Genomic DNA, 23,996 nt, shown 5'->3' on the forward strand with positions numbered 1-23,996 from the left:
AAATATAAAATTGAGATTTTAGTAATTATATGAAATATTGGAATTTTCTGTAAGCTCCAATCGATCGAAATTTAGGTTGTGCGATTTATTTATTTATTTTTTTTAAAAAAAAACTGGGGACTATCTTTCTCATTTTCTCCAGCTTGGGCCTTTTTCCCATTTTTATTTGCTGAATACAAAAGGTTTTACACAAAAAAAAAATAAAAAAAATAAAAAAAGGGAGAAAAAGCTCAAAAGCTACTACAGAACTCACTGATTGTCACTTGTGAAGGCTGATAAGGAGATAAAATCAAGGTATTGCCCTTTCTTACCTAATTAATTATTTAAATTGCAGTTTCTAGTTGTTCTTCCATACCCTTTGAATATATGAAGATTTTGTTTCTTGAATAATGTGGAAAAATTTCGCTAAATTTGAGGTGTTGTTGATGTTTTATGACACCCATTTGCGAATATGTTGTCCTGCTGATGAAAATTTCGAATCTTTTTTGCATTTGATGTTATGTGTTTACTCTGGTGGTAATGCCCTTACCCGGACCCTGTGCATGGCGGGAGCTTTAGGGAACTGGGCTATCTTTTTTTTTTGGTTTACTCTTGGAAGGTGTTTGATGATCCCTTCTTCAGACATTGTCAAGTTCAAAGCTTTAGCTGTTGTTCTTCTTTTTCCACTGAGTTAGTAGTACACTGTGGGTGTGTTAGATATGAGGGAAGATGTTTTTGATGGCAATTGTTTTCTAGAAAAATGTCCTTTTTTGGAAAATAAGTGTGTTTCTCACTTATTATTCCTAAAAGCAGTTGTATATAATCTAGACAAATATTGTGGGCGGTGGGGGTGGGAGGTAGGGGTGTGGAGTGGTGGGGATGGGAGCTAAGGGGACGGGGGTGAATATGTGGTGTGTTGGATGGTGGGGGGACACAATCAATGTGGAATGCTGCTACTTTTGGAACTTGTTTTCCCTACTTCTACTAGGGAAGACATGTTCCTCATTTGAAGGAGCTTCTTTTTCCCAGAGAAAATATTTTCGAGAAGATCAGAAATCCCTCCATACTTAACACACCCTATGCCGAGTCTCTTTTGACTGAGACATTAGCTTACTTTCATCTGAGACATTAGTGAATCCAGAATTTGAAGTTAGTGGTACAAAATGCAACTTCAGCCGTTACTCCTTTTGTGGCAGCAAATGTGAACTAAGACTAGTACTCCTATATGTTTTTCAAAATTACCGTTGTTGTGTGTATATATAGAGAGAAGGATATATGGGTTCGAAGTTTTAGCCCTTCTTGGGTTCTAAATAGATAATTTGTACATATTAAATGAATTTCTTAAGAGTCGAAATTCATTGTCGAAACTCTATCTCCAGCCCTTTATATACACATACGTCGCATTCAAGCGCCCATTAGTCCAGTACCAAAACCTTGCATCAGCCTATGGGGGGGACCTGCCAGCAACTTTTGCAACCTATCTACAGCTGGCCCATTTCCAAAACACAACTTTATCGCTTTGAACAAGATGCTTATCATTGATTTAATTGCTCACACATCCATAGTGGCCTAGTGGATGTGTTTGTACTCATTTTCGTTAAGCAAATTCATGGACTGGGTGTTTTCTTGAACAAGATGCTTGCCATCAAATTAGCTGAAGGATTTGGAAAGGAAAAAAAAGAACAAAATTGACTGATATGATGCACTGCGCCTTCAAGCAACTGGATGGTATGATTTGGTTGATAATATAGTTAGTATGATTCGTTTCAGACCATTCAATTCTTCTTGGTAGGCCATATGTGTTTGAGTTTCTTACTAAAGACTGGGTTCGGTATTGGACAGAGAGTAAGGGCTTGAAGTGGTAGAGGCTTAATATAGATCTAAGCATTTTGGCAGGCTAAAAATGTGGTCTGGAGTTCAAAGATCAAGCAATTGCCCATTAGACAACTTTTACTCTTCTAGAGGAACCCTATCAGCCCTATTTTTTTCTGCTTCTAGACAACCTGTGTGTACCTTGCCGCTAGCACATATATATGGTAACTTTTAACCTCAAAGATTCAGACAGATGGAAAAAATGACTTAGCTTTTATTGCTTTTGTTGGAAATCCTGGTCTCTTGTGGTAAATGGTAATTTCTAGTTTCAACCTGAGGATACATAATGCTATAGGATATCACAAGGGTGTCAAAAGTTGAAGACTTACATGGAGATGGTTATATTCAACATATAGACATAGGAAGCACGAAGGAAAGTACTTTGAAATGAAAAGAGCATATGGATATTTTGGCCATGTTAGGCATATAATCATGTGTTTGACGCATAGCAAATAAAGGCTCTGTTCTCATATATCAAATAAGCTATATTGACCCTAATAGGAGAAACATCTAACCTAAGGTCGTGCCTTAACAACAAAGGAGGTTTTAGCTTTACATACCCTTGAGGCTTGCTCTACTACCATGGTGCACGAACTTTGCCTTTCATTCGATAATCATTATCTATACCAAATGACAATATGGAGGCCGAATAAGCAGCTAACCAAGAAGCACGGCCATGCCAGCAGTAAATAAATAACTACGAGCGGCAAGCTCGACAAACACTATAAACAAGCAGTGTATCATGACACCCAATTCCCCGCCTCCCAAATGAACACATGATCCCCACGTGAGGTCAAGATTACTCCTGCCTTACTTCACAATTAATAGCCCTTGTAATGCTTAAACAAGTACATCTAACGGAGAACTCACGGCTTTTGACTACCGTCCCGTGAATTCTTTACCATAACGTGTAAAACCGCTCTCATGAGCTTACCTTATACATCCAACCTTAAGGTTTTCCTTCACCATACACCTCTGCAAGTATTATGCCAAAAGCTAAAAGTGGAGAAAAAACTTGAGTTGGCATCACATAATCAATGGGCGAAACCTGAGCCCGAACTATAGAGGAACCTTACCTTAGACCTTATAGATCAAGGATATCACTCTGGAGAGCTTCCAAGAGCTTCATGTGAGAGAGAGGTGAGAAATGAGGATTAGATCAAACTTTACACATACGTAAACTTTGCACCGCCTTACCTTCATGGAGCCATTATTCGTAAAAGTGGCCCTAAACCACCATCCACGGCTGTGAACCCACCATAAGTGGTGCTGTGGTGGAGGCCTTCTTATCCAGAAGCTCATCTTGAGCTCTCCCTCAACCACACCCACATTCACGGTTGTGAATTCGATTTATGGGCCGTGAAACCTATTGTGGCTAAGTTTGGGCAATGTCCACTGTCTTAGGAGTGGTTCTATGTATGTTGAGATGTACTTACCATATCTTCATTTCACGGTCGTAAACTATACTCTATGATCCAACTAGCTCCATTTAGGAATTTATAATAGTTCAGTTTCTTAGAGCCTTTTTGCTGTAAATATGGTTCACTGCAGCCAAAGTACTGAGCTTATCTTTCTTGAACATTTATAGAATATACAAAGTTACCAACAACAACAACATACCCAGTGTATTTCGACATAGTGGGGTTTGGGGAGGGTAGAGTGTACGCAAACCATACCACTACCTCAGGTGAAGTAGAGAGGCTGTTTCTAAGAGACCCCCGGCTTAGGACCGATAACAGTTATACAAAGTTACCAACTTTCAAAAAATAAAAAAGACTATACTCTATGATCCAACTCTTTGCCTCAAAACTTAGGCCTTTTGTATCAAGTCTTAGACCAAGAATACGAATCGTATGTGACCATATACGACAGTGAATCCCTTCGTGGATTAGGCCTCTATGTCTAGGCTTCATTGTTTGGCTTCTCAAGCTCACTTATCTATATGTAAAACATCTTGAGTACTTATACTTTTGGTCTTACAGGTGCAAATACGTACAATTTGTCAACTTCAATTTGGTCACACATGTACTAGTAATTACGGGGTGTTACATTTCATTTAGTGGCCATTTTGCCATGAAATCCAAATATTATTTATTTTAATGAAATTTTTAAAATTGGAGTTGGAGTTGTGCTTCGCCATTTTTTTGCAAATAATATTTAGAAATTGGATGTATTTTTTAAAATATGATCGATAACCCCCAGTTTTTGAAAACTAGCAAAATCAATCAACTTGACTAATCTGCGTTAAAACATACTATCAAATTTATTCTAAAAGGGTAATATATCAAAATAGATAGTTACATAATGTCAGATTAGATCCCATATACGAGCTACTACATATTATTACAAATATTTTTTCACTTTATTTGGAGTTTTGAAGTTAGAGTTGTGTTTGACTATAGTTTCGCAAATATTCTTTGGTTATTTGAATGTACTTTTTCTAAAAATCATGAAATATGATTTAAACGTGAAGTATAATTTAAATGAGATCATTTTATAAAATATAAAATGAGAATTACCCCCCCCCCCCCCCCCCACACACAAAAATAAAAAAATACCCCTTTTGTAAATTGTCTTCTGGTCTCATCAATAAACTAATTAAGTTGAGAAGCCTTATAAATTATGAGTGGTGTGTGTGTCGCGAGTTTGATAACTAAATTTTATGTTTTTCCCATGAAAGTGCAGCTCGAGCTGCCATGAATATGGAGAAAGAAGGGGAAACTTTATAAAATGAATAAAAAAAATATATTTTTAAAAGAATAGTATTATACACATGTCAGGGGCGTGTATCACTCTTGGATATTGATTTCTGATTGTTTTGGGATGAGGCTATTAATTTACTTTAGACTGCAATAGGGATATACAACAACAACAACAAACCCAATGTATTCCCACAGCATGGGGTCTGGGGAGGGTAAGATGTACGCAGTTCATACCGCTACCTCCGAAGAGGTAGAGAGGTTGTTTTATTATTAAATAAGGGTATAAACGCTCGAAAAGTTAAAGTGTTAAACTAAGTTTAGTAGACAAGTTTGGGGGGTGAGGGTGGATTTTATATATTTTCTCTTATATAAAGAGAATCTAGGGTAAAATTTGAAAGTGAAAGTGAACAAAGTTTTGGTGGTTTTTCAAATTCCAAGTACATTCAAGTTGTATCTGGAATTTTTGTGACCAGACGTTGATTTTCAAATAAAAGTGAAAAAACTTCGAGAAAAAAGTGAATACTCACGGCCAAACAGTTCCTTACATATCCTCCTCCTATTGTTATGAACTTTAGAAAAGAAATTATATGTGTGTACAGTTCTTTTTTCTAAAAATCATCAAGATTAATTAAAATATTTGTGATTTTTTATCAGGCCTACAAAAATCATTTGAAAATGAGTTTACCTATGGGTGCTAGCAATATTGTTCAAGGTAAATTAATCAACACTATCCTTTAAATTAATGTAGGCTTCATTTTTTTTTTGTATTAAATTCTTATGAGTTGTTGATTAACGTAAGAATTTTATACAATAAAATATTGAAGACTACAGTTATTTAAGTGCCAATATTGATTGATTTACCTTGAACAGTAATGCTAGCATCCGCAGATAAATTCACATTCAAATACTTTCTATTGGCTTGATAAAAAGCCACAAATATTTAATTAAACATGCTGATTTTAAGAGAAAAGAACTATATGCACACAATTTCATTTCTAAAGTTCATAAAAAAGGGAAGAGGAAATGTAAATGAAAATGTTGCATAACTTTCACAAAAAACTCTATGAAATGGAGAATAGTGAAATGAGTTATGTCTTCACGGGTTTTTATAGTGAACGCTATGTGTCTAGCTAAGATTACAACAATTTCAATTAGATTTACTTATATAGTTATAGTTTTAATTGGCAATGAGAAGGGAAATTCAATGAAGAGGATCCCATCTAAAACGTTTGAAATTCATATCAAACCAAAAGTCATGTGTAATAGATATGATAATTAACTATGATATAGCCCCCCCAACCTTTACCCCAAATCCCAACTACACACTTATACTTTGCGGGGGATCCTATGACCCCCCTGAACTATTTTAAAATGGAATTATTACCCCTGAACTATTTTAAAGTGGAATATCTACCTGTCTAAAAGCCCATACCCAAATTTTATTTTAATTTGTGGTCTACACGCGCTGCCACGTGTCATTCCACGTAATTCCACGTCATATTACTTTTTTTTACTATAAAAAGTTAATTCCACATCATATGCCATTCAATTCTTCTTCTTCTTCTCTTCTTCTTCTTCTATTTTTCTTTTTCTTCAATAACTTCTTCTTCTTCAATGGCATAATGAATCATATGGAATTCACACGATAGGTAATCTTATCAAAATCAAATCAACAATTAATGTCCAAAAATATTCGATTTTCACCAAATTCGACATTGTTTCAACGTTCAAAATTCGATGTCCATCGGCGCTGGACAGTGACGACGTCGGCAAAATTCAAAATTCCGGCGACTTTGTTTTTTTCGATGAATTTCAACATTCTCAACGTTAATCAATTTTTGGGGAGCTAAGGACTGATTCTAACTCAGAAATTAATTCGAATTTTTCAATCTAAATTGATTCAACATTCTCACGTAATTCGAGAGGAGGAGGAGAAGGAGGAGGAATATTAAAAATTATATATTAAAATTATATATATTTATTAAAAATAAATTTTTAATAAATTATTTTCGTTTTCACTCTTTTTTAAAGAGAGTGAAACACACTCTCTTGCCATGTCAGCGTTGGGGGGTAATAATTTTATTTTAAAATAGTTCAGGGGGGGTCATAGGATCCTCACAAAGTATAAGTGTGTAATTGGAATTTGAGGTAAAGGTTGGGGGGGGCTTTTGACCATTTTCTCTATAAGAAATATATAGAACTATTTTAATTGACATTTGACTGAGAATTTAAAATTTGACCAGTTATGATCAAATTTAGATTAGTGTGAACGTATCAAGTCAAAACTTGATTACAGAGAATTTGAATACCTATGATATAAGAAATATATAGAATTATTTTAATTGAACTTTGACTGAGAATTTAAAATTTGATTAGTTATGGCTAAATTTAGATTTTGTAGTGTCAACATATTAAGACAAAACTTAATAGAGAATTTGAATATCTATGATATAAGAAATATATAGAATTATTTTAATTGAAATTTGACTAAGAATTTAAAATTGACTAGTTATGACAATTTAGATTTTGCGGTGTGAACATATTAAGACAAAACTTGATTAATGGAGAATTTGAATATATTTAACATAAGATATATATATATATATATTAATTGAAATTTGATTGAGAACTTAGAATTTGATCAAATCGTCGACCTTGCAAACGACACATAATATTTTTAAAAATATATCTAAGTAAATAGGCTTAAGTTGTTGCCTTGCCCAACAAGTCGCAAGATAGAATTTCAATCACAAGTTGTTGGGTAGGGTTCATTTTTTTAAAAAAAAGTTGGAGCCCATTGATCAAACATCTATTTGGTGTGGATTGTTTGCCACTTTGTTTGTCATTGGTAAAGCATGAGATAAACCCGTTTTGGTTGGTTTGACATGTTCTTTAAGCTCCAAACTCAAAGATAAGTAAATCAAAGAAACAACAATACTAATAAAATCGAAGAATAGATAATGCTAGCAATAATTATAACTAAGATAATAACAATAATAATGCTAAAAGGGAACAAATAGTTTTCCAAACTAAAACCCTGCGATACAATTGGGAAGAGAGAAGACACCCAACTCCCTACTAACCATCTACCCTCAAGAGGGAGCCAAGTAGGACCAAGAGGGTTCAGACCTCCTTCGGTGAACAATTGCATTGTATATATAAGGTTACAACTATTTTTATGTATGTATAGTAGATGCTGAATTTCCTTGGCGTCTTCGTGCATTTAGTTACTTCATATTTTTAAACTTCCTTAATGAAAATCCTGGATCTACCACAGTCTACCCTATCCTCACCTTTGTACTCTCCTATTTAGGGTCATGTCATCGGGGAGTTGAAGTTGTGCTATGTCCTATCTAATCACCTCTCTCCAATTCTTCTCTGGTCTACCCCTTTCAAACCTATAACCACCAACTTTTGCACCTCCTTATCGGGGCTTTTGTTTATTAGACAAAAAACTAAAAATCAATGCTCCAAATTTGCACCAAAGCCAGATGATTCAACAACAACAAACCCAGTGTATTCCCACAAAGTGGGGTCTGGGAAGGGTAAGATATACGCAGACCATACCGCTACCTCTGAAGAAGTAGAGAGGTTGTTTCCGATAGACCCCCGGCTCAAGCTAAAGGAGAAGCTAGATGATTCGACTGTCCTATAAGTCTTTAGTAGAAAAAAGGGCTTGCGAGACTTCAAGGGTATTTTTGTCATTTTCATTATTTTATCATGGGATAACTAATCTTGGTACTATTATTCCACCTTCTGAAAGAGATTACAGGCCTCAATACTACTTATTAATCTCAGTGTCGCAAGATTAGTAACCAAATATGAGATAAGGTTGTACAAAAAATTCTGCGTGTCGTCATTTTTAGGATAATGAAAATGCCAGAAGAATGGAAGTGGAGTACAATGATTTGGTTGTATAAGAACAAGGGCGACGTTCAAAATTACAATAACTATTGAGGTATTAATCTACTAAGCGACACTACGAAAGTTTCAGAGAGGGTGGCGGAGATGAGGGTGAAGAGGGTTGTGGAAATTTTCGTGAACCAGTTCAGAGTTCAAATTCATGCTAGGACGCTTAACTTTAGAAGCCATTCATCTGGTGTGGTGAGGAGACTGGTGGAGCAGTATAGATAGAGGAAGAATGACTTACACATGGTGTTTATTGAGGTAGCTGTAGCCCGTAGTGGTAAGGTCTGCATACACTTTACCCTCCCCACCGTGTGGGATTATACTGGGTATCTTGTACTTTTTATATTTGTTCGATGAACCAAATGTCAAATAAAGTATTGGTATATCACATGAGAAAAATAGACGGGTGGATAACTCAAAAATAATATACCACTTTGGCATATCAAGCGTATGTTGGAAGTTTAATTATTTTTTAAAATAACGTCCTCTCTAATTGTGAGAGTCTAACGTTACAATTTTATTGCATATTTTCAATTTAAATTTTTTTTGTTTTCGGTTTAGAAGACTAATATATTCCATATATAATTCTTTTTATCAAGTAAAAGTATTTTCATTCATAAACATGACCAAAATAGTTGTATACAAAGGTTATACCAAAAGATCAAGAAGGAACTATCCATTTACACCAAAGAAAATAGAGAGCGCAATCTACTCCTTGACCGCAAGGAACTTGACGCTACACTCTCCTATTTCTCTCTCCAGACTACCCACATTAATGGAATCAGAACCACGTTCCAGGCCCTTTGTTTTCACCTCCTTTCGCTCTTCCAATTGAGCATTAGATTTTTCACAGTTCTGGGCATTACATTACCTAAGCAGTGCGAAACCATCTAAACATATCCCACAATATCATGGTAAGTGATCCATCTCCTCAACCTTCTCCGTGCTCATGTAACACCAAATAACATAGACAACCTTTCACTTTCTAAGATTTTTCGGCCATCAAAATTACCCTTCTAGCGGCTAGCCAAGGGAAGGCACACACCTTCCTTGGCACACTTGGAGCCCATATTGGATTACATGGGCCCTAACCAAAAGTTTCTCATAAAAAGACTGACTTCACAGAGAACACTCCATTACTTCCAAGACCCCATCACACCAGGATTATCCACCGTATTGACTTGCTTATGAAGTAGGTTTATCAATCTTTAGAACTCAATTCACTTCCCAATCTTGAAACTCCCTTCTATATTTCAAATCCCAAAAAATCTCCCCATAGAAAGGTCTACAGTATGTGGGTTGCCTCTCTATCCCCTTTGAATGCGAAGTTTTTGTTTCCTGAATAGTATGTAAAAGATTTCTCAATTTGACATGCTCTTGATGTTTTATGACACCCATTTGCACATATTTGTCCTGCTGACGAAATCTTTTAATTTTTTTTGCGTCTGATGCTATGTGTTTTAACTCTTGGAAGGTGTTGATGAACCCTTCTTCAGCCACTGTCAAGTTCAAAGCTTTAGCTGCTGTTCTTTTTTATCCATTAAGCTAGTACACTACACCGAGTCTCTTTTGACTAGTGGATCTGTTTACTTTCCTCTGAGACGAAATGTGAATCCTGAATTTTAAGTCAGTGGTGCAGAATACAACTGCAGTCATTACTTCTTTTGTGGCAGCAAGTGTGAACTTTAGACTAGTATATGTTTTTGAAAATTATTCCATTGTGTGTATATTGTTGAATATCATTAAATAATAAAAGTAGCTCTCTAACAGCTTAAGCTTAAGCTTTTAGATGAGATGATCACACACTTCAACATGGTATCAAGGTAAGCTGAGGTCATAGATCGAAATCTCACCGCCACCCAACATTAAAAAAAATTTCCACTTGCTTGACCAATGAAAAAGAATTGGGTCTGCACGTGAGGGGGCGTGTTGAGAATATAATCAAATAATAAAAGTGTGCTCTCTTTAACAGCTTATGCTTTTAGATGAGATGGTCACACACTTCAACATATATATATATATGCAGGGAACGTAAGCGGTGGTGAATCAAGTTGAAAGTGAAAGCCACAAAAAACTGGTGGAATGCTATCGAAACCAGTTCACTTGAGTGAGACAAAGGAGAGTGGAATTTTGTGTGTAGGGGTGAAATTCGGGGATGTACGAAGGAACGCCAAGAGCGAAGGTAGTGCTCTAGGTCCCTATCGACTCTGAGGTGCAATAACATGGGGAGCGAACACGATTAAATACACTCATTGCCCATGTCATAAGTGATGAGTCTTTACCCTTGATCTACACTAAGGCTGTCAACGGACCGGAACCGGAACCGCCGGACCGGTTTGACCGGATCCGGAACGGTACCGGAACCTCATTACCGTTTTATATCGCCGGAACCGGAGTTACCGGAACCGGAATACCGAAAAATTTCCCTTGTTTGGACCGGTCCGCTAGCTACCGGTGTGGAACCGGAACGGACCGGAGTGATACCGGAATATCGCCGCTGGTACCAATTTTTTTTTTTTTTAAAGTTCTAATTTAAATTATAACTTAATGAGATTAATATATAAGTTATATATATATATTTTTAACTTATATAGTTTATATAATTTATTAACTTTTTTATAATATGTTTAAGTTTTAATTATTGTAAAAGGTTTTAAATTTTAACTTAAAAAATATATGTTAAGTTAATATAATATTTTTAGTAAGTTTAAGAAGTTAAAATTTTTTCTAACTTTATAAACTTAAATACTTAATATAATATTTTTTTTTTTTCATAATTGCAACAAACAAAAGAGAAAATTTAAAACAAAATCAGGCGAATAGCCGTTATATTTATTCAAATTTCGTACGTTGTACATTTATTACAAAGATATTAAATGTAAATCTAATCTACGCAGCCACCTTCTAGGAAGGGTTCTGTGTGAATTAGATTTCTATTGTAGAATCTTATTAATATCTAAATTGTCTATAATTTTTTTAGCGTAACTTTTCTAATTCTTCGACGGATAAATCCTCCGAAATTGGTCTATTTCCTTGTTCCTTCATTGCTTCCATTCCATCATCACTATTTTCCTCAAAAATTTCATCTATTTCGTCTTCAATATGGGGCGGTAATTTGGGAGCCCAAAATTTCTTCGTTCGGCATTGATCCAATCTCTAAATAATACCGAAATCTCCAAATTATCTCTTGCTAACAAATACCGATGATCTCCTATTATAAATCTTCCTGCGCTGAAAGCTTGCTCCGAAGCAACTGAAGAAGCTTGAGCTGATAACAAATCTCGAACCATCCTTGAAAGTTTTGGAAATTGTCTGATCTGGGTCTTCCACCACGATAAAAGTTGTTGTTTTCCAGTTTCATCTCTAATATTTTCCCGGTCCTGCAAAAGATACGAATCAAAATCATTACTCCTACAACATTGAAGACCAAGTTCTTCGCCCATCTCGTCATCTAAATCATCATATCTACGTCTAAAACTAGGAGGTTCAATCGGCCCAATATTTTGTTCCATAACTTGATACAAGTTATATAAACTCCTAGCTGTAGATACTATGCTAGCACAAGAAGTTTCAACTGATGGCTTTTGATGAAGTCCAATTTCTAAATTGTTGTATAATTTTCTAACCAACATCATTGTACCATGTTCTTTATAAAATGGGTTTGATAAATTAGTTGTTAAAAGAATTTGTGGAATAGGAAAATAATATTTTTAAAATTTTTCAATCATAGCTTCGATTGCCTCTTTGTTAGGACATATTTTTTTATATTCAACAAGTACTTTAGAAATAGCAGTAATAGTTACTAAAACAGAACAAATAGTTGGAGTATATTGAGTAGATACTGTGTTCGTAGCTTGATAAAAAGTTTTCAAAAATTTACAAAGTTCTTCTAGTTCAGTCCAATCATCTTCATCTAGCATTAAATTAACATCCTCATTATAAGAAGTATAAACTAATTGTATAGGTTTACTATATATAACAACAACTTCAAACATTTGAAACAAAGAATTCCATCTAGTAGGAATTTCTTTTGAAATTTTTCTATATGGAAGGCCACATTGTTCACATTTACGTTTAAAATCATCCATTACAGCCTTTTTTTTATTTTTAAACATAGAACTACAAACAATTCGCACTTTAAGACAACCATTTCCAAACAAATGAATACCATCATGTACTATCAAATTTAAAATATGTGCAGAACATCTAACATGAAAATGATCTTGATACATTAAACATAATCTAGTTTTTAACTCGTCAATAGCTTTCAAATTATTAGAAGCATTATCTAATGTGCATGCCATAGGTTTACCAATAAATCTAAAATATTTCATGCTCTCCGCTATTGTATTAGCTATATACATACCGGTTTTAGACTCATCGACATATTTATAAGCAATAATTCTTTTTTGCATGTTCCAATCGTGATCAATCCAATGAGCCGTGAGAGTAAAATAATCATTACCGACAACACTAGTACCCATATCAGAAGTAACAGATATTCTACCATCAAATTTATCAAATAAGCAACGAAAAAAATGACAATGTTCAGCTTGAAATTTAAAAATATCATTTTTAATTGTATTTCGTGAAAAACCTTTAAAAGAGGGATTATATACTCGTTGAATATAATGAATAAAACCGGGATGCGAAGGAAAACTAAAAGGCAAACCCATAACAACAACCATTTTCGCTAGTTCTTCTCTATCTACATCTTCACTATATGTCGAGGATGAACTTGCTTCAGCCGGGTTAAACATGTCTAAACGTGTTTGAACCATATTACCTCCTACAGATTCATGTACAAATGTTGTACCATCTTTTTTTTGCCTTAGCCTCGTTTTTTAGACGAATAAATTCTTTATTACATCTTATCAAATGCGAAGTTAGCAATCCTGTCCCGCCATTTTTCCCCCCAGTCAAATATTTAAAAATATTCTTGCATTTATTGCAAGTAGCAGTACTTTTTACCCTATCATGCTCCATAAATTTTCAAACTAAAGACCTTTTAGTACGTTCGGTACCTTTGGCCCTAGTAAATTCCGGTAAAGGGGATAGTTCTTCACCGTGTTCCGGTAATTCCGTAACCGGACTAGTAGGGGTAGGGGTATCACCTAATTCTTGTTCTTCTATATCATCTTCCTCTGGTAAGTCTTCCTCAAAATTATTATAACGCCTATTCAGGGTCTCATTATCTAATTCCATACCGATACCAACATCAAAACCATTAGGTTGTGATAATGAAGTTTCATTAAATCTAACCGGTAATGAACTAGTACTAGCCTTACTTTTTTTATTTCTACGAAAGACCTTACCAAAATTTGATTTTTTACCACTACTATTTTTTTCAAAATCCATATTTGAAAATAAAATATTAAAACAAGCAATACAAATACAAATTGATATTCGTAAATAAATGTAGATACTAAAAATAAAAAATATAGATAATTAACGTAAATAAAAAGAGATTAAAGTTGGAACGAATATACCGAACGCCTGCGTAAAAGCAGACGTATAACAAATGTCGGAATTAAAAGATGATAATTGAAGCTTGTAATATCTTCAAAAAATCTTCAACTCCAACTAATATAATAAATGAATCCTCAACTTCAAGTGTTCAACTAATATAATAAAACTAGAAATATTTAGAGAGAATTTGAGAGAATATTAAGAGAGAGTATGAAAATTGATAATATTTGTGTGAAAAAAATAATTGAAATGAAGTATATTTATAGTAAAAATTTTAAAGGGTGGGGTGGGTGGGGGGGGGGGGGTAATAACGGTTGAAATGAATGGCCAAAAGAGCCGTTGCAAACCAAGTTTTTTTTAAAAAAAAAGGCCAAATTTTAAAAGTTACGAACCGAAAATACCGGAATTTTTCGTAGGTCCGGACCGGTATCGTTTTCCGGACCATTGGGTACCGGTAAACTGGAACCAACCGGACCGTGTCGTTACTGGTACCGGAAATCAATCGGAAACGTCACTATCGGAACGGAACGGAACGGAAAGTTCCGGTTCCGTTGCCAGCACTAGTCTACGCGGATCAGGGCCCGTCTAACTTGTGAAACAATCTGCCTGGGAGTATAGTCGCAAGACGAAACTCAAAAGAATTGACGAGGAATTGCACAAACGGGCATAAAGTTTATTTAAAAAATAAGTAAGACTTTTAAATCTTATGGTCCTAAACTAAAGATGTTTGTAATGTACCAAAATGCCCTTTGAATCTTGTGTTCTTAATATGACATATTGGGCGTAAAGAATTACTAAATGTAGAAAGTGACACTCTTTTTCAAATGGACTTAAAAGAAAAGTAAGTCAAAGCGTGTGTCGGAAACGGAGAACCTCTCTAACTCACCCCATCCCCATCCCACCCACCCAAACACACACAAAGGTAGGGTAAGGTCTGCGTACATCCTACCCTTCGCCAAAACCCACTTGTGGAAATACATTGGGTATGTTATTGTTGTCATTTTCTTAGTTGAACTGGTATAGCATTCATAATGTTTGAGGAAATGATGAGGCAGAAAGTATGTTTTAGCTGCCTATTCTGATGCTTCACTGAGTAAAAAGAATTTGTTTTTAGCAGTAATTCATGGGATTCGCAGTAAGCAATAAACATACTCTAAAGGAATGTGATCCTGTAAGTGGTTAGACGCTATAACTTCATATCTATTGAGTGCAGCTCAATCGTACCTTCTGAATAAGCTCAAGTGATAATAGAGTGAGTGCAGCTCAGTTTCAGTATGCTGGTTTAGGCATATTTGTCAATAAAAGTTCGAAGTTTGGTCCATCAGGAAAGTCTGGCGCAAGACTGCAGTGGAAAAGCTATTTGTAATCAAATGTTTTGGGGTATGCCCAACAAAATCACTCATTTATTATTTAGCTGGGAGGAGGCAGGAGCAACTAGCAAGAGCTGCAGACAGAGACAGATGGAGGATTGTCCCAGCTTGTATCTGGTGGACAATATGGAAAGAGAGAAATTCTAGATGTTTTGAGGGCAAAAACTGTGATCTACAGAAGATCAAGCTAAATTTTATCAAACTGTTTTGTTTTTGGTGTAAACAGATATACTTAGAGGATACTGAGTCAATCATTGACATCCTAGGCTCTTGTTAGGATTTGATTCAGTTCTCTATTCTGATATGTTGTAAATATGGTTTTAGTACAACCTATGTACTATCTTTTGTTAATATACACAAATGTTACCTTCTCAACAAAAGAATGAAGCAAGAATGATCTTCTGTAAGCTAAAGTTTGGTATCAATTAGTAAGGGCACTCTTATGTTTGTGGTGATGTATAGAAAGTAAAGGTCATTCTTTGGATTGATTTTGTTGTAGGTTTTTTTTTAAGATTTTAATTCAATTAGCCCCAAGTTGCCTTTAGTGGAGCCATTTTCATAACAGCTCCCGTGTTGCCTAAGGGTGGCCATAGTTAATATTACAAGAACAAAGTGCTGAAGAGCTTGCAAATAGCTAGCGAGTAGGACTCGTACAATAGGAACATTATATTGTATACTGAGTTAACTTTGTCATTAGAGAGTAGAAAACTGATCGTGATTTGCAAGAGGTACTCAAATTCATTTGGACAGTGTGATTGGTTTTCTGTATGATAGACGTTGGAACAATACAGGTAGTAGGATATCTGCTTCAACAATAGCAATGTCCATAACTCATTATTGCACCCAATTTCAACTAATAAGCTCAGCTAGTTTGAGTGATATCTAAGTTGGTCAAGTCTAGCATATGGGCTAGACAGGCGTTGATAGTGGCCAACTTCCACTTTAGAAACTCATGTCATCACCAGTGAAACAAAAAAGAAGGCAACTGTATGCTCTCCCTTCTTTTTACCTTCTTTATCATCAAAAGGTTGTGCAATCAATGTTTAAAGGTTCAAATCAATAATAACGGTGTCATAAATGATATGTTCATGTTCTTCGGTTAGCGAAGTTGATATGGTTTGGGCATGTGAAGAAGAGCGTAGATGTCCCAGTGAGGAAATGTGAGAGGTCGTTGGCAGCTGTAGGTGTTCAGAGGTACATGTAAGCTGAAAAAATAATGCGGGAGGTGATTAGATATGGCATGATGCATCTTGAGCGTACCGAGGGCATGACCTTAGATAGGAGGGCTTGGAGGTCGAGGATTAAAGTAGAAAGTTAATTGGTAGTTAAACATTTTCTCATTTTCTTCCGAGATAAGCTAGGTGGTGGTATCAATATCTACACTCTTACCCGTAGTATTAGCACTATTCTCACAGTTTCTTGTTTGTCGATTGATTTTATCATCTATGTTTCCTGTGCTTCGATTATCACACTAGTTCGTTGTTATTATCGTTCTTTCTCTGTATGCCACATTGCTATATTTCGTTGTTGTTACCACTTCCATTTCTGTATTTTCTTTTTCAAACTGCTTTGAGATGCTTTACTTGAGCCGAGAGTGTGTCCAAAACAGTCTCCTTATCTTTTTGAGGTAGGGGTAAGGTTTGCATGCACTCTACCCTCCCCATACCCCACTTGTGGGATTACACCGCGTATGTTGGTGTTGTATGTCCTTCAGTTAGCTAAAGGCATAAGAGGAACCCATAATGTACACTGCCCCTTCTTTCTCCAACGCCTCCTAATTCCAGGTTGAGCCTAAAGATACCGATCCTGTTAGATATTTGGATGCATTTGTTTCATTAATCTTTGTTTTGTTTTATGCTAAATTATTTTGTTATTATACTACTTATTTTGTGTGTGTCTGTGTGTGTCTTAACATAGGCTGTCAAGGAAAAGGTCGAAGCCTTGAAGGCTAAATATTTTCCAGGTAGCAGTAATGGTGGAATGGTGGTGGTCTGTACTGGGAGCTGCTGTGCCAGCTGTAGTGGCAGGGCAAGCTTTCTGGACGAAGAAAAAGCGAGATGAGGAGGGAAGGTTAAAGAGGGCCAGAGGCCGTGAAAAGAACTCCGATGATATATTTGTTTGTGAAAGAGTGTGTACTTCAAACAGGATGCTCAAGAAGGTTGGTGCGTTTTCGAAAGACCCGACACCTGACACTTGTGTTACTGTTTGTGGTGTTTCTGAGCTCGACGCTTGTGCTGATGCGTGTGCTCGGACTGTTTGTGTTAATCAGCATCAAGTGCCTAACTGGAACGATATTTGTCTCAAAAGGTGTCAAAGTGAGTGTCTTAGGCTCTCACAATCTTCTGTGGTGTCTTCTTAGCACATTGCTCTAACATTTTGCTTCTATCTTTTCCATAATTCTGGTCTGTTGACAATCTTCTGTAGTTTTTTCTTAGCACATTGCTCTTTACATTTTTCTTCTATCATTTCAAGAATTCTGGTCTGTTGACGATCTTCTGATGTTGATGAATATTATTGTGGTATCTACTTTTGACTGTTCATTGAGATATTTGATAACAGCCTCTCTACCACCTTTGAGGTAGCGGTAAGGTCTGTGTATACCAGCGGCGGAGCCAGGTTATTCACTAAAGGGGTTCATAAGTGAACATACGAACTAACCAAAGGGGTTCAACATCTAATATATATACCTAGAAAATAATTTTAATCATGCATATATAGCATAATTTTTCGCCCAAGGGGATTCAAATGAACCCCCTCGGCAAAGGTTAGCTCCGCCCCTGGTGTATACTCTACTTTCCTCAGACCCCACTTCGTGGGATTTCACGGGATATGGTGTTGTTCTTGTTGTATCGAGATATATCGAGGCTTGCTAATATAACAACGGAAACCTGATTGCCAGCACTACAAGAATCCATTAGAGATTGAGATTGATGTTTCCAATCAAATGAGTTAAGTTTGGTTGGATATGTTTTGTCTTTTTTCAGACATGAAGAGTTGTTCGAAATTGTGACACAGATTGCATCTTCTGAAGTATTTATTCAAACAAGTATTTCCATCTGAACAGCGTTACTGCTGCTTTTTTATTACAAAAATTTGCATGGGATGTTTCTTATATGGCTACGTTTTGGTGGCTACTATTATCTACTAGGGAAATATAGCAAGTACTGCATGATAGTCGAGGTACAAGTCCGGAGCCTAAAGGGCAACTTTTTTTATCCAAAATTCCAAGGGGCAAAGGCGTGGCCTTCCTCAAGCCTTACTTTTAGGGCAAAGGCGTGGCCTTCCTCAAGCCTTACTTTTAAAAGTTAAACGGATGTGCGTTATAAAAAAAAACTAAGGCGTGAAGGAGGCAACATCACGCCTTGGTCTGTGTGTCAGGCCTGTTTACTTGCTAAGGCGTGCGAGAGCTTTCACCTGACAAGTCGGCCTCCTTCACGCCTTAGTTGTTTTTATAACCCACGTCCGTTAACTTTTAAAACTAAGGCCTATATTTTTCTTACTATGCGTTGCGTTCGAGCAGTAGTAGCAGCTTAAACTTTGAGGATGAAAAAGATAAAAGATTGTCTAGGCGAATCAACATGATAATCTTCTGGATTTAAAGTTAAAATTTTGTTTGGACGTGCAATTTAAAATCTTAAAAGTTGTATTTTTTTTCTCGTTAATATGAAAAATCTCACGACATGTAAAAACCATCAACATCTTCTAGACCTTTTATATAATCTTAATAAGTGAGCAAAACCATAATTGATAAATGTGATATGGGACTGTCCTAAAGCACCCCATTAAGAAATCTTATATCTCCTTGTTCCCTTGATAAGTAAATGCTTGTGATTACACGCTTATACGAATTTTTAAATACACAAATTTAAAAAAGATGTTGTATGATAGTAGTATGGACTGTGTATACTTTACACCCTCACCCCCTCCCCCCCACCCCACCCCAAGACTCCATTTTGTGGGAATATACTGGGTATATTGTAGTTGTTGTATAATTTAACAAAGATTCAATCGTGCAACAAGCAACAATGTAGTAACTAGATAGCCATCTTACGGCTAACCTAGCCTCCTCCGTCCATAACAAGGGTAATATAAGAATATTCACCCGTTGTCCATAGACTAAGCCTTTCAACATGATCTTAGACCTAACTAAGCTTGAAGAGAAGCTCTTAGGTTGTTGAGGAAAATTGTGTTGGTAAAGTAACAAGTAGAGTAGTCGAATAATTACTTTTACAATAAATAATGAATCTTTTTTCCGTTTTATTTTTTGCAAAATTTTAAAATTTTCAGCTAATTGCTGCAGCCAAACTTAGCTCAGATTAGACACATAAATTTTAACTTCAAAAGGATTTTGTGCCATCGAGTATACTGGAGCATAAGGATTCCCTTGTGGTCTGGCTTTGCTCCGATTGTCGCACCTAGCGGGAGCTTTGGAGCACCGACTTTTGCTCTTTCTCAGAAACTTATCACCAAGATCGTGAACGCAATCTGATTTGGTTGGAAATATTACTTGCATATACCTAGTTATGAACCCAAGAACAGCCCTTTTTGGTCAATTTGATTCTGAGATACCTAGCAGAACACTACCTATATACCACTTTGAAAAACCTTCATGGTCCTACAAGATTTGCTTGTTCTCTAGCGCAGGGCAAACTTTTCCTGACCTGGACCATCTCATAAAGAAGTTGAAATCAATGAGTTGGTCTTATTAACAAGAACCTGTACATATCCTAGATCGTCCAAGTACAAAGGCCAAAAGAAAAAAGGATGTAGCTTCTGTTAAAATCCTAAGGCGTAATCATAATATCCAGGAAGCAACTTGAAGGCGATGCAAAGCCATGAGAACTAAGCAGGGGAACTAGTTCAATTAGCCATGTTCTAAACCCCAGGACTTGATTCAATTGGCCAAGATTGAAGGACTTGTGAATTGGGCCAAGTGAGTAGTTCGAGCTCTACGCCACTTGAACTAAAGCAAGGGGGCTAAATGGAAAAAGGCAGATGAACGCCAAAAATCACTAGGAGAAGAAGCAAAGGAAAAAAGAATGAAAGAAAGTGTGGCTCTATAAAAACAACCTGCTCAGAGACTAAAGACAAACACTTGAATTTGCAGAAGAATGACTACAAAGAATGATACTACAAAGAATTGCCCAATGATACCAAAGCACAAGCATCCTTTACACAAAAACATACCAGTATAGTGCCACAAATGGTATCAGGGGCGGGTAGGGAGTATGCAAACCTCACTCCTACCTTTGGGGGGTTAGTGACTGCATCTGATAGACCATCACAGCTCAAGAATTTCCAAACAAGTTTGAAAGAAATGCAAGAGAAAGCATTGCCTTTACACAAATGATAAAGTGGCTGAGTCAATGATAAGATGATAAATTTTTTATGTAGTTTGATGCTAAGATGATTTATAGACAATATTTATACAAGAACCGGGAAAACTTAAAGAAAACCATTAAAAGTTGACTCGCATAGCTGATCAACAGTTTACCATTAGAAGTCCAAAACAACTACGATGCCATGATCTGACTATCTCTAGAAAAACAACTTTAGGAAAATGTGAATTAGGATACGACGGAATTTAGAAATTTGAATTAAAAGATCATTCAAAAGAAAAAAAAGAAGGGAGGGAGGGCAGCCCGGTGCACCAAAGCTCCCGCCATGCGCAGGGTCCGGGGAAGGGCCTAACCACAAGGATCTATTGTAGGCAACCTTACCTTGCATTTCTGCCAGAGGCTGTTTCCAAGGCTTGAACTCGTGACCTCCGAGTCACATGGCATCAACTTTACCAGTTACTCCAAGGCTCCCCAATCATTCAACTACAAATAACTCTAATTCTGGAAAACTGAATCACATACATACCTACAACCCCAAGAAAGCTACCACCAACAAGAGAAATATTTACAACGAGAAGAAGCACAGCTGTGAAGTCCTGAGGTCATCACACATACTTCTTCACATGAATGAAGAAAATCAACTACTTCGGATCACTACTCACTTGCTAACATTTGGAGCATTCAGTTTTGAAAGGATTCTTGGCTCATATAAACTAACCAATATGCTAAAGCACAAATATAACCTTTGAATAGAAATGTTCAATCCAAAATGACGAGCTGATTTATAGACAATATACACAGAAATTCACAAAAACTTATAGAAAATCATTAACAATTACCTCAGGTACCTGATCAAAACTTTACCACTAAACAAAATAAATCACCATGCCTCAAAGACAGCTTCAGAAAGATGTGAATAAGACAAATACGAGAATTTAGAAATTTAGCATAAAAGATGAAATTAGAAATTTGGCATAAAAGATCATTCAACTACAAACGCATCTACAACTACAAGTCTGGAGAATCAAATAAATATAGTACCTAAAAACCCCAGAAATCTACCAACAACAATAGAAATTTCTACAAACACTTGACATCTAACAACTAGAAGCTATGAGAAATTTCTACACAATGAGAAGAAGCATAGTTGTGGAGTTATATACTTCTTCATATGAGAGAAGAAAAGCAACTACTTTTGCTCATTACTCAACTTACTACAACATTGGATCATTCAATTTACGAAGATTCTTGGCTCCTGTAAACCTTACCAATTCCATCTGCCTCTAAGACAGCTTCAGAAAAATGTGAATAACAAAAATACGAGAATTTAGAAATTCGGCATAAAAGATCATTCAACTACATAAGAGTCTACAAGTCTTGAGAATCGAATAAATACAGTGCCTACAAAACCCCGGAAGCCTACCAACAACAAGAGAAATTTCTACAAACACAACGACATCTAATAACAACAAGCTACGAGAAATTTCTACAATTAGAAGAAGCATTGTGCAGTTACATACTTCTTCATATGAGTGAAGAAAAGCATCAACTTTTGCTCACTTTGCTCAACTTACTACGACATTAGATCATTCAATTTACGAAGATTCTTGGCTCATGTAAACCTTACCAATTCATCTGCCTCAACCCCCACTAAAACATTAATTCCATACACTAAAAATTCTTGAGGCAATTCATTTTTGAAAACCATAAAAATCAAACCTTTTTTAGTTATACTTCCTAGGTCTACCTCTTTTCTTAGGTCCAGTTGACGACATTGGTCTCGGAGCAGCAGAAACAGGAGCCTGAACCCTCACTGGTGCTGGCGCTGGCGCTGCAGCTGCAGCCTGAACTGGAACCGGACCCAGAGGAGTAGCATTCGGGATCGCAACATTCACATTCGCATTCCCATCAGACGAAAACATAGGTGGCATCCAAGTAGGAAATGCACCAGTAGCAGCAGCAGCAGCGTCAGTCGCGGTGCCTTTCCCATTACCCAACTCCTCCATATTCCCAGTCACAAATCCCATTGGGAAAAAACCCCAAATACAATAATAAGCTTCTCTCCCTGGCACCAATGGTGGCATTGTCAAAATCTCAGTAGCAGTAAAAGCTCTCTTACACTTATCACACCTCAAACAACACCCTTCATAAACCCTAGGATACTCATACAAATTATAACAGTAAGGACACGAAGTCCAAAAATTCACCACCCTTTGTCCCCTTATCCCACTACTCACTGGTGTTGGCGGCGCCGCCTTAGGTGGGGGCGGGGTAGGAGTCGGGTTCGGGTTGGGACTCTGACCCGAATTACCACTAGCCCTACTACTCCTCCTGACAGGCAATTTATCATCTCCTTTCTTGTGCTTATTATAACTACCCCTCGGCCTCCCACGGCCGCCTCTTCCTCCACCACCACCGGGCACCATATTAACCCGTGTAAAAAGCGAAAGTTCGTTATCATACAAACCCTTTTTGTTGGGATCTGAAAGAACAGCCCAAGCATCAGCAACAAGACCAAAAGCAACATCAGAAGAAGGGTATTTATTCTTATCAGGATGAAGGAGAAGAGCAAGACGACGATACTGTTTCTTGATTAACTCAGAATCTTCAGTACGACCTTGGATTTGAAGAATGGAATACCAATCATGGTGATTGTTGATACGCTTTGATGAAGCTAAAAGTACTTCAGCAATTGCTAAGATCTGGTCAGGTCCTTCGAGTAAAGGCTCAGTTTCTTGTGCTAATAGAGCAAAATCTTTACATGGGGCGAAGTCTTTTTCACGTAAGAGCTTCTCTGCAACCCCTAGGAGTCTTTCTGCTTCTGCTCTGCTTGTTGTTGTGTGATGTTCCATTTCTTTTCAGGGGATTTTCGTTTTGGTTTTTTGGGTTCTTGATCTGAAATGGGGACGGAGAAAATGATGGGATTTTGGGGAGTGGAAGAGAGGGGGTGGGGGTATGATGGGTGCGTGGGGTGGGTGGGGTGGGGCGTGGGCGTGGGGGTGGGGGTGGGCGTGGGGGTGGAGTAAGTGTAGTGTGTTGAGAGTGTTAAGATTGTCTTAACCAAAATGAGGTTTGGTTAAATCTTATCTGACTTAGATTGTTGTACTTTTTAACTGAGGGTATATCTGTCATTATATATATATATATTTATATTTTTTTAAGATAAAATTTCTTAAAACTAAAATATTTTTTATCCGTTATCCATCCATACCTGATTAATCTAAAAAATTAGTGATTAATTTACCGTCTTGGTTTGTTTTACACTTGCTATTGTATATTTGTATTTAACATTCAATATATTTTTGAAAAAATAAAATTTATTATATTAAAAGGATGATATGATAAAATTACATACT

General features: G+C 36.5%; 2 protein-coding genes across 2 annotated transcripts; one reads left to right on the forward strand and one right to left on the reverse strand.

Annotated features, from left to right (window-relative positions):
• Window positions 1-34: 34 nt before the first annotated feature.
• LOC107867368 (uncharacterized protein At5g64816) lies at window positions 35-17,827 on the forward strand. Its single transcript, XM_016713560.2, has 2 exons — window positions 35-294; window positions 17,219-17,827. The coding sequence occupies exon 2, from the start codon at window positions 17,274-17,276 to the stop codon at window positions 17,658-17,660; it is 387 nt and encodes a 128-aa protein (XP_016569046.2). The 5' UTR covers window positions 35-294; window positions 17,219-17,273; the 3' UTR covers window positions 17,661-17,827.
• A 4,131-nt stretch (window positions 17,828-21,958) lies between these two features.
• LOC107867369 (homeobox protein Hox-A10) lies at window positions 21,959-23,626 on the reverse strand. The gene has a single exon (XM_016713561.2). The coding sequence runs from the start codon at window positions 23,490-23,492 to the stop codon at window positions 22,365-22,367; it is 1,128 nt and encodes a 375-aa protein (XP_016569047.1). The 5' UTR covers window positions 23,493-23,626; the 3' UTR covers window positions 21,959-22,364.
• Between the last annotated feature and the right edge of the window lie 370 nt (window positions 23,627-23,996).

The sequence above is a fragment of the Capsicum annuum genome, chromosome 4 (genome assembly GCF_002878395.1).
Source record: "Capsicum annuum cultivar UCD-10X-F1 chromosome 4, UCD10Xv1.1, whole genome shotgun sequence".
Taxonomy (NCBI): Eukaryota; Viridiplantae; Streptophyta; class Magnoliopsida; order Solanales; family Solanaceae; genus Capsicum; species Capsicum annuum.